The sequence below is a fragment of the Pithys albifrons genome, chromosome 8 (assembly GCF_047495875.1).
Source record: "Pithys albifrons albifrons isolate INPA30051 chromosome 8, PitAlb_v1, whole genome shotgun sequence".
In the NCBI taxonomy this organism is placed as follows: domain Eukaryota; kingdom Metazoa; phylum Chordata; class Aves; order Passeriformes; family Thamnophilidae; genus Pithys; species Pithys albifrons.
Genome location: NC_092465.1, coordinates 32030386 through 32048805, shown reverse-complemented (window position 1 = coordinate 32048805; position 18420 = coordinate 32030386). Strand labels below are relative to the sequence as shown.

General features: G+C 43.2%; 2 protein-coding genes across 7 annotated transcripts in view; one reads left to right on the top strand and one right to left on the bottom strand.

Annotated features, from left to right (window-relative positions):
* The window catches only part of MFSD6 (major facilitator superfamily domain containing 6), a 28722-nt gene extending 26415 nt beyond the window's left edge, over positions 1–2307 (top strand). For 3 of the 4 annotated variants that reach the window (XM_071562566.1, XM_071562564.1, XM_071562567.1), the window contains exon 7: positions 107–2307. In XM_071562566.1, the coding sequence (XP_071418667.1) occupies positions 107–289 (183 nt within the window). In that variant the 3' untranslated portion in view covers positions 290–2307. The remainder of the gene's footprint in view (positions 1–106) is intronic. The other variant, XM_071562568.1, reaches the window with a different exon arrangement.
* NEMP2 (nuclear envelope integral membrane protein 2) lies at positions 1460–17542 on the bottom strand. Of its 3 annotated transcripts, none has more exons than XM_071562569.1 (9): positions 16439–17302; positions 15095–15210; positions 13354–13643; positions 13108–13180; positions 11882–11975; positions 11081–11195; positions 10216–10441; positions 7870–8046; positions 1460–5847 (listed from the first exon to the last, which is right to left on the bottom strand). In XM_071562569.1, the coding sequence occupies exons 1-9, from the start codon at positions 16490–16492 to the stop codon at positions 5616–5618; spliced, it is 1377 nt and encodes a 458-aa protein (XP_071418670.1). In that variant the 5' UTR covers positions 16493–17302; the 3' UTR covers positions 1460–5615. The 3 variants fall into 3 exon arrangements, with proteins under 3 accessions (XP_071418670.1, XP_071418671.1, XP_071418672.1); XM_071562570.1 differs by lacking the exon at positions 16439–17302 and adding an exon at positions 17412–17542 and having other exon boundaries at positions 1461–5847; positions 13354–13582; XM_071562571.1 differs by having other exon boundaries at positions 1462–5847; positions 13354–13582; positions 16439–16506.
* Between the last annotated feature and the right edge of the window lie 878 nt (positions 17543–18420).

Below are 18420 nucleotides of genomic sequence, written 5' to 3'. Positions count from 1 at the left end.
TGTGAATTTCCAGCAGTGCCTGAATGCATCTGGGGGGTACATCAGTGGGGACAGTGTTCTGAGTGTTTGTGTTGACTTTTTCCATGCAATCCTTTCCTCTCTTTAGAAAATCAATGACAATTGCAGTGCTTCATCAGCCAGCTCAGCAAGACAACCCCAAAATCTGACAGATTCTGGTCAGTCCAGAAATTGTTCAGCACCAACACCTACAGCAACATCAGATTCCCAAGTAGATGGCAACCGTGTTGTGTCGGATCACGATGCTCAGCCTGCTGCTGCAGGGCCCTGAGATGCACTCATCTTACCAAATCCAGTGCATGGAATTCTGCTTCTCACCTGGGAAACGCTGGAGTAGGAGCTCAAAGTAGGACTTCCTTCATCTTAACAATCATAATGTGATGCAGTGCAAGCTTTTAACTATATAAAAATATTCATATGACTACACAGAGCAACATGAGCAGGGAAGCCAAAAGTTCGGAATTCTTAAGGGAAGTGATATGGCCAGATATAACGGTAGGAAGAATTCTTGGCTGCTTTATTGAAGCTGAGTCAAGTGCTATGAGATTTCTTTGCAATCTGTAGAAATAAAACAAGTTCACTCCTCACCTGTTGAGGCACAGAGTGTCTGACTTGGATAATTTTTTTTCTTTGAATTTGGTCCCAAATCAAAATGAAGAGACTTTTAAGAGAGAAACTGAGTTTCCTTGAATAGTCTGTTAGAAAATACCAGGTCCAATAATAATAGGGATGTCATGAAACTTTCTCTGTAAAGATTTCTCAGAAACAGAGTAGCTTTGGAAAGCTTATCTTAATGTTATGGTGACAGATTAAGCAAACCACAGGCATATTCAAAGAATATGTTTTTGAAGCTGATGTTCTCTTGTTTAAGATAAAAGTTTAGTTCTGCAAAGCCAAGGTTTTGAACTGGCATTTTAGGGAAACACAAAAGCTGGAGGAAGGCTTCGGAAGAAGAAGTTACCCTTGGCTCTTTCAACTCTGAATTTGGGCATAGGTTTGTGTGTTAAGGTAATTTTAGGTTTGATGTTGTGTTGAGACAAGAGTCTTTGACCAAGATTGCACAGCCTGAGACTGATCAGGGGTTTCGATGGACACATGGTCTTCTTGGGTTTTTATTTTATTCATCTATACAAGGGTTTATTTAATGCAGTGTAGTTACTGTGGTTATTTATTAAGAAAGCAGTAAGCTTTAAGTGCCTAGGGAAGGTGGGGGGTGGTAGGGAGGAATCACCTAAAAATCTTAATGTTTAGGATTATAGGGGCAAAGTAGTTGATGCAGAAATCAAGTGGAGTGAGTGATTCTCAGGAGGAAGCAAATGCAACTCAATTGCAGTATGTTTAGGAAGTTGCTTTGCCCCGTGTCAAGACACTGGAGAACTTTGGATTGTTTTGTTATGCTTCTCAATACTAACTGCAGCCAGCTTGTGTGCTGGTGCATGCTGAAAATTGCTGCTGGAGGGAAATCCTCGGGCTCAGGGAGGAGTCAGGAGGGGTTTAGTCAGGATAGTGTTTTGGCCCATGTTCTCAGACTAACAGCTTGTTCCTGTGGGACTGAGGGAACATTGCTCAGCCACCCTCCTTGAGGTCAGGTGTGTGTGAGGTGTCAGGCCCTCTGTGGGGAAGGTGTGTGCTGTGGGACTGTGCAGGGAGCCAGAGGCAAGGCCAGCAGGAGCTCAGGGGTAGGGAGAGGAAGGTGGCAGCAGCTGAGCAGGAAAAGGGGTGCGCAGGTCACCCACTGTGACATCTGGTTATCGTGACTGAAGGAGTGTCCCGTAGCTGTGCTTTAGCTGTGCTTTTAGAACAACCCACGTTCTGGCAGTGCCTGGGACCAACACCATAGACAATAAAAAGAAACATCAATGACTAGCCACTAGTTACTCTTTTTGCACTTGAACTTAAATGTACTGTACTCACGTAAATCCTCATGACTTGTCTAAGTGTCCTTTAAAATCAGAAATGTATTTATTGTATGTTTGTATAACTTGGGGGAGAACTGAAGACTGAACAGGTGACAGGACAGAAGGATGCTAAAAATCATCTTGAGGCTAACCAACCATTTGTTGAGTTCATGCTGTACGGTGTTACCTAAGCTGCCACTGCATAGCACCTGGATTGTGAAGTGAAGAGCTTGTACACCGTGTTTACACTTCAAAATTGTGTATTTGAAATGCCTGCTCTTTTTGGAATTGTATAGTCATTCTATGTTGCAAAATGGACATGTACATCTGGATTTTGATATTTGTGGAACTGTAAAAACTGTGGTAAGAAATACAAAATATCCATAACGTATTTATTAGTATCAACCTGAACATTTATTTCATTTGCTCCTGTTGAGCAGTGCACACAACCACCTGAACTGAAAATAATTCAGTGATAATGACCCTTTACTAAGAGCACTGGAGGATACTGAACCAAGAGCCTGGGAACTACTGTGTTAAAGCAGAGTTTCGTAATAAAATCTGACTGTAGGCATCAGTTCCCTTCTGTGGGGGACAGGGATGCGAGGAGGGCACACCAGTTGATATGTAAATGTGCAGGATATCATTGTAAACACTGTGAAACAGAAGATAAACGTAGCGTCCTTGGTGAAGGAAGAAAGACTTCTGTAACAGGGCAAAGGATTACCATCTAGATTCTGTTCCCAGATTTTCTGGCAGAACAGTGGACAGTACTTAATAATTGTGCTTCGGTCAGCCTGTGTCATCTCCACATATCACAGGAGCACTGTGCAAGTGAACTCACTGTCACCAAAGGGCTCCAGTGACAGCAGCTGCTTTGGGTGGGTTTCGTTTATGAAATACTTCCAGTGTTGGAACAGGCTTGGGATGATTTTAAGGTTACTATCAGCTAACCACTAAAGTAGCCATCGTCTTTCTCATGTTGCTGCACTTCTCTCTTGCATGCATTTAGTAGTTTCCTGCTCTGCTCTGGATGGTATTTACCCATACCTGCAATATGATGGATTTCACAACTAAAACATGGGTTGATTTTTGTTTCTTTTTCTTTTTTTTCCTTGTTGAAGTAGGTGTAGCTGGTACTGCTCTAAATAATTTAGAAAAAGGGACAGTGTCTGAAAACATGTAAGTGCCTGAACTGAGGGAGCTTTTCCATTTAACATATTGCTTAGGTAAAGTACTACTTTAATGCATAATCTGGGCTACTGTATATAAATACATATTATGTACTTATACAAATATGTACTTATGTACCTCCATATTATGGAAGGAAAATCATCACTACCTCAGTAAAGAGAGGACATACAGAAAAACTGTGTTTAAGCTTGGACAAATCTGATTCTCCCCCTTGGCCTCAAATCGCATGGATGGGAGTTCTTGGCTAACTGTGAAGTGCACTGGAAAAACACCTGGAAAAACACATGCATAAAACATTTAACACTGACATGTCTTCAAGTATCCTTTGGCTAATCTCTGTGAATTTTAAGTACTCCATTCTCACAATGGTGACACAGGCAAAGGTACAATACATCTAATTTAGTCTACTATGATAATTGTTCACTGAGAGTTTCCACTCTCCAACCATCTTCTCTCCATCAAAGGTAATGAGGCTTTCCTGTGTTTTTGCAACACCTTGTTGCTAGTGCCAGAGCCCCCCATCCAAGCCTGATGTCCAGAGGGTGGGTGGCAGTTTAGCTGTGGATTTGGTAGCAGCAGCCTCTCTTGGGGATCAGTCTTGGATGCTAGTGGCCTTCCTGAACAGAACTCCTGCTCTGTTTCTGAATGTTGTGGACCTAACAGGTGAGTATATTTTGGATCACCTGCTTGACAGAGCATTTCTCTGCTAAACATGCTATGGATTCTGCATAGGTACTTACAAATGTATGGCACTAAAGGGTATTAAGTGTCACTTTACTGTAAAGTGGAAGTGTTCCTTTTAAAATGAAGCAAGGTGAAGCAATATAAAGGAGGAAGAACCCTTAAGTAAAGCTTTTGAGCACCAACTCCCAGTCCTGTGTTATACAGAGGAGCTCTTGGAACATGGTATGGTTGGCACTTCTTAGCACTGTTAGAGGTAAGAGATTTTCTTCATTGTGCAGTGATGGATGAGAACCCAGGACAGCACATGCACAGCTGAAGTCACGCTGCATCACTGGGCATTTTACAAACAACAGATTCCCCTTCCACAGCAAATACACTCCAGAGTGACGTGCCCTTCTGGAGCACTAAATGCTTCCCACTGCTGGCAATTCCTGGTGGGTTTGTAAGATCAGACAGTGACAGAATTGATGGTCTTTTGTTTTCTGCAGTTTGGAAGACAGTAAGGGAAAACAGCAAGGTGAAAACAGAATACAGGGATAGTCTAAAGAACAAGATAAAGAAATAACCTCAGCAGGTGGATGAACTGAGGGTACACACTATTCCCTAGCCTAGGACTCACTAATACATAAGCTGAAAGACATTTGACTGCCTAAATTTCTCTCCCTGTTCTTTTTCTCCCCACACACCTCCTATGAGAAGTCCCACAGAAGGCTGAAGAAGGGGAGGTGGGAGCCAGGTATCCTCCCTTATTTTGCCAGGAATGACTTTCTACTTTGTATTGAATGAACAAACTCCTGAGTACTCTGAGGGCAGTGGAGCTTTAAGTGGGTTATCTGCATTCCCAATTACATGGTCACAGCAGCACACTGGCCCTGCTGATGGCAGTTTCTCCAAGCAGCTAAAACAGCCTCAGTCTTTATGGTCTTTTCTGGGCTGTTAACAGGCCAGGAATGGACAGCAGTGCCAGCCTGAGGTAAGGTGGCACTGAAACTGAAGGCAATAGTAAAAGTATCTTTGGGGATGAAAATCCTCTCCTAAATCACCTGCATTGTCAGAGATGCAGAAACAGAGGGCAGAAGAAAGGTTTAGCAAAAGTATCTGTAGAAGAGGGAAGAAGAGTACGTAAATAAACAAAGACATGGAAAGAACAAAATGCAGTATTAACTAGAGCAGAGAACAAGAATGGAACAACAGGGGCAGAGGGTGAAAAGGCAGGTTCTGAGGAGTGAGGGGAGATTAAAAGTGGAGAGGGAGAATGAAGTTAAAACACAGCAAGTCCAGCCAGGACAGCAAACAAAGCTCGTTAACACTCTGGAAAGTCTCACAAACAATAAACAGTCTATTGGCACTCTAACAGCATTAATAAAAGTGTTGACACAGAGGGTACTTCATAAAAGGAGAGTATTAAAAAGGAGTTCTCCTCCCTCTAGTGCTCAGCACAGAGGACTTGAGGATGGAAATAGGCAAAAGAGATTCCCTGTTTCCTAGAGGTAGTATCCTTGGTAAAACAAGGCATCCTGTGGCACAGGCTGCGGCCAGGACTTTCCTTGGATATACACAATGTTTGCTTCCCCAGTTAAAATATCAATAATATGAGTTTCCTCTTCACTTGAACAGCCCCAATGGTTTCCTTCTGTTGCTCTAACCAGGTAACATCAGTGATGCAGTAAATAGTTTTTTTTCAAAAATCCTTATTTGTCCACCAAAAATCCATTCTTGTCCACACAAGAAATGACCATGTGTGAGTTCTCAGTCTGTATCCTTCCTTGGTAGGACAAGCATGTCTTCCCTCTTTTTTTTTTCTTTGTTATTTCCCAAAGCTCAGAGCACCTCAGTAGCATATGGAAATGAGATTTGTTTATGCCTTTCATCTTCATCATCTTCATCCTCCTCATCTTCATGGATGGAATTGGCTGGATCATCTTGCTCAGAATGTGCCCTTGTCTCAAACAGCTGCTCTTCCAGGAAGGAGCTGCCAATGCCGTATAGCTCATCATGTGCCTTTGTTTCTGCAGGTGAGATGTGGGAAAATCCCAGAACAAACTCTGCAAACCTGCCAAAATTTTAAAGGGAGAAGTGATCAGCTGAGAAATAAAAAAAAAAATACTGTAAATGCTGGGGATACTGCTGTTTAAGCAGAGATGTTTTAAGGCCATCCTGCAGGCAGTGCAGGTGAGGGGAAGTTGCAACAATGGATGGCAATAACCCTGAAGATCATTTTCCTGTCTCATCTTTTCAGTTTTTTCTGTAGATGTAATTTTTGCTCTTCTGGAGGCCATCCTGCAGGGTCTTGTGGCTAAGCAAGAAAATCTAACTTCATTTTCACATCTTGGCAGTGCTCATGGGGTAATTCAGAGTAAGCATTTGTACAGTTAAGATAGGTGGTAGTTTAGCTTCTACAAATAAATTAGAGCTGTAGCATATTTGAGACACAGGCTGTAAGAATTCAGGTAAGTTGGTATTGCTAATGAAAGGAAAAATGGCAAGAACTCTGCATTCCCACATTGCTGTGCAATCACCTTCCTTCTGGTGCTGCACGCACTGTGGGCAAGCTGAGCTCAGGTCTTGCCAAAGAATTCCTGCTTTTGGTGAACCTGGATCTGTAGGCTTGGGAATTCTGTTGCTGCATCAAGTAAATGCCAAACTGGAGGTCTGGCAGAACAAAGCATGAACGTAGCACTGTCCCTACATTTCATTTGCCACAAATCTTACTTTCAGTGGACAACTCCACTGAAGAGAGAACAGAGCTGGAGGTTTCTGGCAAGTGTGTGGAAACAGATGGCAGTTCTGACACCTGGTAAGTGTCGACAGCATCAGAGGAATGTATGACAGAGGAAATGCAGTTACATTCTGGAGTTCTGGTAAACTGATCAATAGTTTACATTTTAGACTTAACATTTCTGTGAGAGGAATGCTGTCACCACACTGTTCCTGGAGGCTCTGTTAGTCTAAATGGGGAACAGCTTGGGCCTGGCTGTGTTTTACAGGTCTGCCTTGTGATGAACTACAGTCTGATGCTTATGGGAGCCTGATGGGGTACTCAACTTCAAATCTGTTGGTTCTCCTTTTAATTTTTGTATTCTTATCTAGTGAACAGTTTATAAGAAATATATTAACAAAGTGATGTCTAGAAAGTACATGTCCCAGTTACTTGTTTTGTGCATTTGGCAGTATTTGCTTGTACAGTACTGCAGTGAGCTTTCACTTTTTTATCTTTCCATCATGCTAGAGAATGCAAGCAGCTTAGAAAGCAAGTGTTTAACTGTAAATCTATAAAACCTTGCAGAGGGGCTGTCTGCGTGTCCATCCAAGGAAGATGAAGGTTCTGAAACTGGTTTTAACTCATTATTGATTACATTCCAAGCTGACTGGGACTCCTTTAAAACTGTGACAATTGTTTCTGTAGCAAGAACTAAATCTTTGTGGATAGCTAATATGTGAAACTCTGTTTCTGATACTGTTAAGTTTTGGTTTTGATGGGAATACACTGTTATGATGATTAATTTTATATTCTGCAAGGTTTTCTGGCTTGCTTTGTCTGACCCTTCCTATATATTTGTCTTAAGTTTGTCTCTTAAGGTGGTATGCATGGCACAGCTTTTCTATACTTCATTCTTTCTCTGTATTCTTAGTGATACTTCAAGTAACAGGATTTCCTGCCAGTTCAGGTTTGCAGTTGCAGAGCTTAATAACAGGTAATATTGGAGTATGTATCTTCAGCCTGTCCCAATTTTACACCATGAAAAAGTGCATTGCTCTAAAACCTGAAGGAGGGACATTTCACTGGCTAGAGAGACACCAGGGTCACTGTAGGAGCTGACAAAGGAACTCCAGTTAGCCTGGCAGTTTTATGACAGTGATTTAGCTGTGAATCTCTGCAAACTCTCAAGAGTAATTTATGGTCAGGGAGGAACAAACAGGGGTTTAACACCACCAGCAAATAACAGCCCTGAGAGGTGTGGCTGTGGTCTTGAGCAGGATATGCAAGATAAACACACCTGAACAGTGCCTGAAGTGGCATTTAGTTGTCCTGTGCAACAGCATTTCCTGTTTCAGAAGAGCCAGGTTTTCTCACCTGTGTGGGGACCGGAGTCTGGATACAGCTATCCATGACGGGAAGTCGGGGCTGCTGCAGAACGAGCGCAGCTCCTCCAGAGCTCTGATAGTTTCAGTTTCACCTTGTTCTCGATACTCCTCTTCAGTAAGGTACTTAAATACCAACTTTTTTGATTTAAAGTGATTCTTCATTTTTCTAGAAGGAAACAAAAACAGCTGGTGTTTCTGAAGTCTTCTGGCACATAATTATCTGCCCTTTTCCTCCACTATTAACATGCATTAATCACTTCTGTCCTTTTAAGAGGACAAGCTACATTTTTGCATTTAAGGACAAGGTATGCAATGTCTGCTATCCTGTTTACCCTAGGTCTTAACTGAAGCTGTAGAATTTCACATAATTATATTTAATGAGCTTCAAATGAGCTTTGGATCAGGTCCTTATTTTGTATGCATGGACTAAAATCTCACAGAATTAAATAGATGGCTGCTTGCTCAGCCACTTTTAGGTGCAAAATGCAAAATGTGTCTGTGCAGAGACATGGGCTGAATCAAAACCCAGTCTGCATATGTTATTTCAAAGATAAGCAATGCTCTAAGCATGCTATGAGTTGTTCATGTTGTTTACTAGATTGCTTCTCTTAAATCTTGCTTTAAATTACAAAACTGAGTAGTCTAAGGCCAAAATGTTTACAATCTGATGGTTTTTTAGCTGCTGCATAGCGATGTATAATATAATTAGATATAAATTAGAAAGTGTGCCATGTTCCATTCCCTTCTGTTGACTGCTTTCAATTTAAATGTTGTGATGAGTTAAGATAAGCAAGGGCTGGATGCCCATAAAACTTTCAGCTCTGCATAAAAACACCTGCTCCAACAGCAGCATTAAATTTTCCTCCTCACTTCCCTCTAAAGCAAAAGAGAACTGGAGCTATTGTTCAGGTCAAATGGTAAGGGTCTTGCTGGCTCAAATAATGCAAGATTCTGAGTTACTCTGATATATCTGTTGCTCTGAACTGTATCTGGCATCATGGTCTCACAGTTTGGTGCTATGGCTTAGTGTTTTGAAACAGAAAAAGAAAAAAGCCCCTCTCATTCTCCTAAGAGAGAGCTGTAGATCTGTATTTATTTACAGAAGCATCAGTTTGTGAAAACCAAAAAAGAGAACGACATGAAGAATAAACTATAGTATTTCAGGTTAAAACAGGTATGTTCTGTGAACTTGTGGCTACATCACACTGATTTCAGAGTGTGCTGAACCTGCTTATGTCAGGTAAGTGTTGATGTTGCTTTTGAAGCAGCTGGTACTTCTCAGCTGCAGGCAAAAATTGGTCTACAACAGATGATAAATTCTACCTAAAAAACTTCCAACATGTAAAAAGAGCACAAGAGCAAAGCAGTAGGTTCTTCAAAACTAAACAATGCGTAAAAACCTAAGAAACAAATAATTTGGGTTCTATTATTTTGGTTATGCCAGTTCTAGCCTTTGCCTCTTCCTAATTCTCTGTGGTTCAGCAGAGTCCACAGCTACGGAACAGTCTGCACTAAAGACTCTGAACCTGGATGCCCTCACTGAAGGTAAAAAACATATGTAAATAGGCAGGGCTTTGTAGAGCCTTCGTTGGAGTGTTGCACTTGGGATAAAACAGGCTTCAAATCCAAGGATGAGCAAAGACAATGTTCCTGTATTGCTAATGAACATATTCAGCAAACTAAGGTTTACCCATTGGAAGCAGTTCCCATTCCTGATGTCACAATGTAAATGGAGCTCTGGGAATACAGGGGAATATCCCCATACCTCTAACAGATTGCCTCCATGAATCAAAGAGGAGTATGTACATCTAGGATAAGAACCTTGCAAAACTAAATGGAAAACATCATTTTTGTGGGCATGTGCTGTTAGCCTCTGAACTCTACGCTGTGCAGCCTGGAAGGACTGTCACTTGAACAGCTGTTTCCTCAGTGATGGTACACTGTTTTATCCCATAAGATTCCATACGAGTTACCTGCAGATTCTCTCACTACACATGAAGCCAAGGCAGTATTGCTGCAGTCTAATCAACCAGGCAGAAATGTTCTGGTTGCCATATGCTGCAGACTAGAAGGTGCTACATTTGTCCCTGAGAGCACAGTCACATTTCTCCATTATCTACAGAACAAAACTCATGCTTAAAACTGCCAAATGGGAGATAATTCCTGTGTCTCAGGGCCCCAAGCCTTTTCTGTTGCAGTTTTACATCTGGTAAAAATATGAGCTAGTACTAGAAATTCCTAAATCATTATTGAAGTGTGAGGGGTTTTTTCATCATGAGCCTCCAATATTTCCTGGTGATCCCAGGGTCCAGGACATTGGCAAATACATACAAACCTGGCTATGTGGCAAGCAGCACCAAGGGGGTAACCCAGGCCTTTGGAGCAGAGGCTGACTGCTATCACTGCATATGCAACTTGAGGTATGGTGACACCACAGTAGATCAGGACAAAGGCTGTTAATTGTAGGGTCCACATGAACAAGGTTATGCTGAGCTCTGTGGTGAGTGGCCCGTGCTGATAGCAAATGGCAAAGCTGGTAATCCCAACAGACAGAAAATACCCTGCGGGAACAGAAAAGAAGGACCTGGAGAAAAAGATGCAAAGTATCCCAGGAACTTCATCAATTTGCTTCACAAAGTTTGCAACTGCTGTGAAGTACAGTGTGCTGATTCTTGTGTTGTCTTACAGATACCTGCATTGGTTTATGTGCTTTGTATTTCAAGAGCGTGCAGAGGTCATGAGGTGATCTATGAACAGCCTTTAACTAATGCTGTGACCTGCACATGAATTCATGCAACAATGCTGAGGCAGGTGCAGGATCAATAGGCTTGTCAGCCCCTGCAGCCACCTCCAGCTGGCAATTTATGCATCCAGTTCCCACATCCAGAGAAGCAGAAACCAGAGGAGCTGCAATTTTGCTCTTACAGAAGAAGTATCTAATGGCAAATGAACAAATAATATAGGCAAAACCTGCTCTTAAAACTACTACTCCACTATGTAAAATTCTATTTAATGATACAATGTGAGTGAATGCTCATTTCAGTGGATCAGGAACCTTTGTGGAGTATTTCAACATCTATGGCTTAGGAGAAAAATGTACTCCACAAATGAGTCACTTGATTTTCTTTTTATAGGCAGGTATTGATCTGACCACTAAATTAAACCAAAATCTGCAGCACATTTTTTGATAGTTTTCTTACCCAACAAGTAGAATCTGTGTTCAGACCACAACCACTCCATATTCTCTTTGAAGCAGTAAATAAAATAGAGGGAGGCCATCCAGCAGCCAGTCATTAGGATCCAGAAGGTACTGTGCTGACAATTAAAAAAAGAAAGGTAAAAAACATTTAAAAAAAATCAAAAATTTCAAGTTAGCATCAGGACTCAGAGGCAAAAGCAGATGTGATATTCTTTACACCTACAGGACTTATGATTTGCAATGAGACTTCCCTGCACAGTCACCTACACGCTACAACACAACAGTATCAATGCTAAGTGGAGCAACTGCATCTCTGTATTAGTGTATCATGTCCCCATGTCACAGTATAAGCCTATTCCTTGTATTCCCTTAACACATCTCAGTAATATTATGGGAATGCACAGGGTTTGTAAAGGTAAAGGATAAATTTGCATCTTCCTTGCAAGGAATTGTCTTTGGTGAATGGAAAAGAATCTGTCCCAGTTGCCACTAGAAGTATATTTTTATTTAGATTGATTCATAGATTCCAAAGCAAGCTTAGCTCCAGTCCAATAAAAATAATTCATGTTTCAGAATCAACATCTTGTACATCAATAATCCTCTGCTCAGTTTAAATGTGAGGAAGCAAACTAGAACTTGATTCTAACCTAACTACATTTACTACATGCAAGCAATCCTTCAGTCATTTCAGTGCAGTCACCCAGACACAAAACCAGAACAAGATCAGAATCTGTCTCTGTACTCTCAAGTCCTACATTATAATAATTATTATTAATATTTTGTTTTATAACTGTAGATTTACCCTTGGAATAAACCTTTTAAGTGTCAACAGTACAAAGACTAGCAGAGCAAGAACACCCAGTATCATTCCAGAAAGGTAAAAGAACTTGCTATTCCTGTAAAGAGAACAAGAGAGAATATGGTGAGAAGTGTAATTAGTAACTGGTTAAGATGCCAACATTTGTAACAACAGCAGTGATTTTCAGTAAGAACTTAACACAGTTGTAAGTTAGAGTTGTAGTTATATGGTTAACAGGCCCAGTTCAGATGATAAATCTGTGTAAGGAAAAATCCCCAACAGATACTAAAGGTCATTGGAGTTGTTATAGGCTGGGAGACTGTGCTGGGTTTTTTGAAGCTCACACTATTTCTGATTTGACCTCCTAGTCTCTAATTATTTCATTTTCTTCTATCTACCAATATGGTTCTGCACTGCAGGAGAGGTTTTATTTTAATTTAAAATGTAAAAAACCCTCCACAAACCTACAGGCTTTTTTTCTAAGTCTATGCATTATAAAGTCTGACTTATTAATTCAGAGTTAACGCTATAAAACCTGTTGCTGCTCTGCTTGTTTTGGAGGTGCCTCCTGACAATTATTTTGTGACTCATTTTGCTTTGAATTCATGGGCCACATATTTTGCCATAATAATTAAGTATCCTCCCTTACATGTGATGCAAAATGTGATGGGGAAAGGCTGGCACAAAAGTAGAGGCAGAAAAGGCCCCAGATGACTTCATCCCAAGTATTTCTCCCTGAGGAAGGCATTGTTGCTAATGTGCAGCATTATTTAGCATTCAGCCAACCTCACTGGTCTAAAAAGGGAGAGGGGATTCTCGACCCTGAGATTAGCTCAGTTGGTTAAAATTTGGTTGTATAATGCCAAGGTCACGGGTTCAATCCCCTGTGTGGGCCATTGACTTAAGAGTTGGACTCGATGATCCTTGTGGGTCCATTCCAACTCAGAACAGTCTGTGGTTCTCAATTCACACTCGCTCCCTGAGGATTGTCTTGCTGTCACCCAGTGCAGGAAGCTTGGATACAAACACCCTAACACAGCTAAGTGATTAACAGAGCACAGCACTCCAGGGTATGTCACAATCTGTCCAAACACAAATGGTATGAAGAACTATTAAATATATGTTCAGTTCCTTATTTCACTTTCCCAAAGAACCGCCTCTTTAGCTTAACAAACAGACCAAAGATGCACAGGCTTTGGGAATGAAGGGCAAAAGCAGCCAGTACTCACCTGCTCAGGCTGCTTGCAAAATGGAACAGAAAAATTCCAGCTACAAACAAAAACAAGAGCTTTCCATCTAGCACTAAAAAAAGGAGGAAAAAATAGAAATTGACTTTAGACTAATTCAATCTGAAATGCTGATTAAATAAAATATCAACAGAAAAGTTCCAAGCTTCTCACAGAAGAGGTGGCACGTTCAGTAACAGTGGCAACACCAAGATATCTGTAATCTAAACTGAAAGCTTTTGTACTCACTTTCTCGTTTCACCCTCACAGCGTACGGTTCATTTTTGAAGGGCTGTATTTTGAAACAAACATCCTCTCCATATTGTTTTATGCTCACAGAAGTTTCTGTACATGTCTCTGGCTTCCAGAACACTTGAACAGCACACAAGGCAAACTCAAAAACAGTTTCTGAATTCTGACAGTTGCTTTTTTCTGAAATGTGCTCAAACCTGAACTTTTCTCTGCTGTTAACTTTGACCTGGAAACAAATAACAGAATACACAGAGAAGTAGCTCAGAATCACTGTTTGTTTTTCTGAGCTGTATAGCACATAAGCCATACATGTGTTAATAAATATCAGTCTTAGTTGTTTAATATTGGTTATTTATATTATGCAAATAGTTTATAATTAATCACCTTACACAGTGATTCAGAGAATTCATGGGCAGCAAAGTTCAATGAAGAAGCCTCAATCCATCTAAAAGCTCAGTGAGTTTGGATGACACTTACCCACACACAAATTTCTAACAATAGGAGTAATTTCTGACTGACCTGTTTCTTCAGTGGGTGTTTATGCCCTTCCCCCTTCCCCTCCTGACCTATAAGAAATCAGACTTGCTTTTCTTGTAGTTTATAATGCAATCTTCATATTAGGAACACAAGAGTGATAAGGAAAATGAAAGGTAGCATAACCAGAAATTTAAATATAAGCACATTCCTGTTGGATATTTTGGGTTTTTTTGCTAGTTCCTAGCACCCTCCTCCCCCAAACTGGTAAAAAATATTGTCCATCTAAGATGGGATGATCTTCCTGAAGACTGTGATTCATTGTGAGCTTTTGAGTGGGGTCTATAAGCCAACAAAGAACCATCTACAAAAACTGATGCAACAGGTTATAAACTTGTCTTCTACCAGGAGAGGAGACTGCACCAGCAAGCAATTTGTTGTGGCAAAAATCTCTACTTCCTGCTTTTGAACATTTACTCCAGGAAAGTTTGTGTGACTGATGGAAGGTTTGACCACCAGAAGTCTGCTACCATTCATAAAAACATCTGCAGCATGTTCTGAGGGAAACAGTCCTGGGAACAAAGAGATGTTCCACTTCCTTGTATCTGAGAGCGAATTCCTCCAAAAAGTGAAACTGTTTCCTTCCTTTGTCTGGAGACATACTCCCCAGGGAAGAAAAGAGACTATGCTTGTTCCCTTCATCTGTTTCTGCTTCCACTGTTGAAGAGATTTTTATATTGTTTTGAACTAATTTCTAAATGTGTTTCTTTTAAGATGACCCTGTGTTACTCAGGAGAACAGAAGCACACTGCTGTTTGTTCATTAGTCACAACCCAACAAACCTTTGGTTCCTACACTGCCCTTGGTGTGCTACAATGAGTGTGTCACAACTGCATTTTGTCTTCAAATGTACACATTTCATAAAGGCATTTGGTGACAAGTAAAAGCATTTGTTGCAGAGGTTAGCAGTGGTCCATCACCAGAAAAGGTCTGCAATAAATAATACACAACCCCAAGTTAACACTTCTGAGTCACCATCATAGTCTAAGCCTGGCTGACATCCCTCTAATAGAGACCAAACCTCGCTGCATCCCGGTCCAGAATTGTAACGCAGCATTTCTATCGTGGTCTGACATATACACCATTCAAACTACTCATTACAGAGAGATGCTGCTCTAATCTTACTAACTGACCACACACTTCACTGATAGAAGCTCACATGAAATACACTGCATATCTGAATGACCCCCAAATGGCCTCTTACCTGAAGAGTCGACCACAGGTACTGTAAGCGAATGGTTCTGTTTTGCACATAGCAATAACAGTTTTCATCCTGCTTCTCGATGACATCCATTTCCTGCAATAAGCTACAGTTTCCACCTGGGGAGGGGAGGGCAAAAAAGTTAATTTTAACCATGTATCAAATACAACTGTATAATTTGATTCCATTCCATTGTTGTATATGCAAAGAGAAACACGCTCAATATGATTTAGGTGAAAATTCAAATTAGATTCCTAATCAAGTAATTTAGGCTCCAAAATAAACTGCAACACCTTTGGGGGAAAAAAACGCCAAACCCAAAACTAGGGTGGTATTTTTTAAAAAATGTAATCCAGAAAAGCTTGGGTTTGGTATCAATGTTTTGATGGCAATGGAATAGGGCCTCTGGGCCAAATTCACTGCTGGCACAAGTGGGCGTAACTCCACCGGAGTTGCTTGTACCCGGTGAATGCAACTGTGGGAGTCTGAGCAGGTAAACAGGCTTACATATTCAAACAGTCATTTAGCACATGACACAGTGCTGAGCACAGAAATCATACTCCTCTCCCTCAAAAATATTTCTAATGCTAAATAACTCTTGAAATAACACAACCCTTGCTTTTAAAACTATTTTTTTCCTGATACAGTCCAGCCATGGCATATAACAAGGGAACTGCACTGATAGCTCACATTGAATTAGGGATGTGAGTTGTTCTAAACCTCCTGAAATCTTTGTGAACCCCCATGATCTTCAGAATTAAGATCACACTTTTGAGCAGAAATGAACATAAAGCAATGGAGCAAACTTTGAATAATGTACATTCCAGTCCATTTATATGTGTAAAATATATCCCACAGTGCATTACTGGAGTGTTCCAGGAACATAATTAAAGAGAAGAATAAAGGAAATAATTACAGATCTTTACAGAGGGACTCATCTGGATTACTGCACAGAAAATGTAGGTCTCAGCCAAGCTCAGAAATAACTGCTAACACACTGCCATACACTCAGAGCAGCAAAATGAGTATGTGCAAACAGTCTCAATCTGGACAAGTACATAGATAGTGTTTGCAGGTAAAAACCTGCTCCTCTTTGTAAGGAAGCTGAGATTAGGCTAAATTATAATTTAACGAATTTAATTAAGCCAATGAAAAATACCTGTGTGCATGTTCTTACATAGGTTTATTACAGCATTCCAGAATTAGTGTCCACACATGATCCTGCTAAATTGGTTTAACTTTAAAATTTGGGCATTTTTATAGTGGAAAAATTAACCAGCTGATTAATTTTCATCCATGGTAAATCCAGTGGGAGGGAGCACAACCATTCACAAGGGCTGGTTGTACCTTTCCACAGGCACCTCCACAAAGGTCATCAGATGAAGCTGCAAAAGGATTCATCTGTCACTGAGGTGCTGCCGACTGAGGCAGCAGGGGGCGAGGCTGGCACTGCACAGGGCTCAGACCAGGATAATCCTGTAATAGGAAATGGCAATTCCCTACTGAAAGGACAAAGCACAGTTCAGAGTGCCCACACCTTCCCTGCAGGCTGTGTAAGGATTTTCTGCCACCACGAATAAGCTCTCCATCCACATCACAAGCAATGTCACCCATATGCAACACTAGCAAGTATTTTCTTTCTCCCCTTCGTTTTAAGGCATTTTTCTTGAGGAAAAATATTCTGCTTGAAACATTACATCGGCTCCACAGAACGAAACCATCATGTTCCAGAAGAAAAGATGCTTATAAACAGGTAACTCTGCGATGGTGGGGGATTTTAGCTACTCTGAGGTAACTCTCAAATTCAAGCAGAAAAATTTGAGATCATGAGCAATCAGCGCCTGCTGCAGAACCCGGAGGATGCCCAAGGCTCGGGAACGCCAGTGCAAGGAGGAAGCAGGTTCCCGAGCTCCGTTCTGCTACTCCAGCTGAGCACATCCTTTAGGGTTTTGACTGCCCTCAAATATGTTAACAAAAGATCCCCGGCCGGAGCTCCCGAGCGCGCCGGCGGGGCCCGCACAGCGAGCCAGGTCCCAGCGCCGGGGCCTCTCTGTCCGTTCGGGCTGTGCTGTGACCCCGCGACCCTCTCGCCGGGCTGTGCCCCGCGGGTCGGTGCGGTGGGCAATGGGCAGGAGGGCACGGCCGAGCCCGCAGTGCCGCGGCAGCCCCGGCCCCTCCGCAGCGGCCGCGGGGCCCGGCCCGGCCTGGCCGCGGGCAGCGCCATGTTGGGCGGGGCGGGAGCTGCTCCGCTCGCTGTTCCCGGCGGGACGGGCAGCGGAGCCCCGGGCCGGGCCCCCCGGGCGGCAGCGCTCGGCAATACCTGCTGGCGGGGCCTCCCCGCTGCCCGCGGCCGCCCCGGGCAGCGCCAGCCGGAGCAGCAGCACCAACAGCCCCGGCCCCGGCCAGGCCCGGCGGGCCTGCGCCGGCCCCATCGGCGGCTCCCGCACGGCCCCGGCGGGGCGGAGAAGGGGCGGGGCGGGCCCCGAGACCCGCCCGGGGCTGCGGCTCCACCCCGCGGGTCCCGAACACTCGTGCGGACTGAGTGTGACATCCCATCTCGGCTGCTCGGGGGCTCTGCTCTGAGGGCTTCCGTGGGGCCGAGAGGACGCGCTGGGGAAGAAGGGGGTAAACCATCGAGTGCAACAGCCCAGCGCAGGCGTGTCCTTGGATGGCGATCCCCTCGGCCCAGACGTGTCCTTGGATTGCCATCCCCTCGGCCCAGGGACGGACAGCGTGTACTGCGTGTCCTTGGATTGTGATCCCAGAGGACCAACAGCGTGTGCTGCGAGTCCTTGGATTGGGGTGCCCTCGGCCCAGGGACCGACAGCGTGTGCTGCCCAGTGAAGGTGTATCGTGGATCCAGACCAAAGGCTGTCGCGAGCAGCTGTGACGCTCCCGAAGCCCATCCGAGGCAGCCCCGAGGCGGGACGGGGCTGATGTCTCGCTCCTTGGCACCCTGTTCACATCCCGAGGGAAAGGCCGGGGCACGGCCCGGGTGCCGCAACCCGCGGTGACTGAGCCAGACACTGCACCGTACACAGGGACCCTCTGCCCGCCCAGGCCGGCCCCGAACAGTGCTATGAGGTGCTTTGGCGGAGTGAAGTCCACGGCTTTGTTGTACTGCCCAGGCAGCCACAGGGAGAGCCTGGAGCAGATCCCATCGCTCCCCCGTCAGTGCTGTGAAGGTCCAACTCGGCTCAGTCCCCCCTTGCTCACTGCAGTCATTTCAGCTCATTTGTGAGTCACAGTCAGCAATCGGGTGGAAAGGGATGGAGCTTTGTTCCCTAGTCTATGAAAATCAATAAACACAATTTTGCCAAGGCATTTTG

Bases quoted from the DNA above. Each gene is read 5' to 3' on its own strand.
- NEMP2 (XM_071562569.1), bottom strand. From the start codon at position 16,492: ATGAATCCTTTTGCAGCTTCATCTGATGACCTTTGTGGAGGTGCCTGT. The intron at 11,976-13,107 runs GTGAGTACTGGC...TTCTCTTTACAG, and splicing joins TTTGCAAGCAGCCTGAGCAG to GAATAGCAAGTTCTTTTACC. The intron at 11,196-11,881 runs GTAAATCTACAG...TTTAATTGTCAG, and splicing joins TTAAAAGGTTTATTCCAAGG to CACAGTACCTTCTGGATCCT.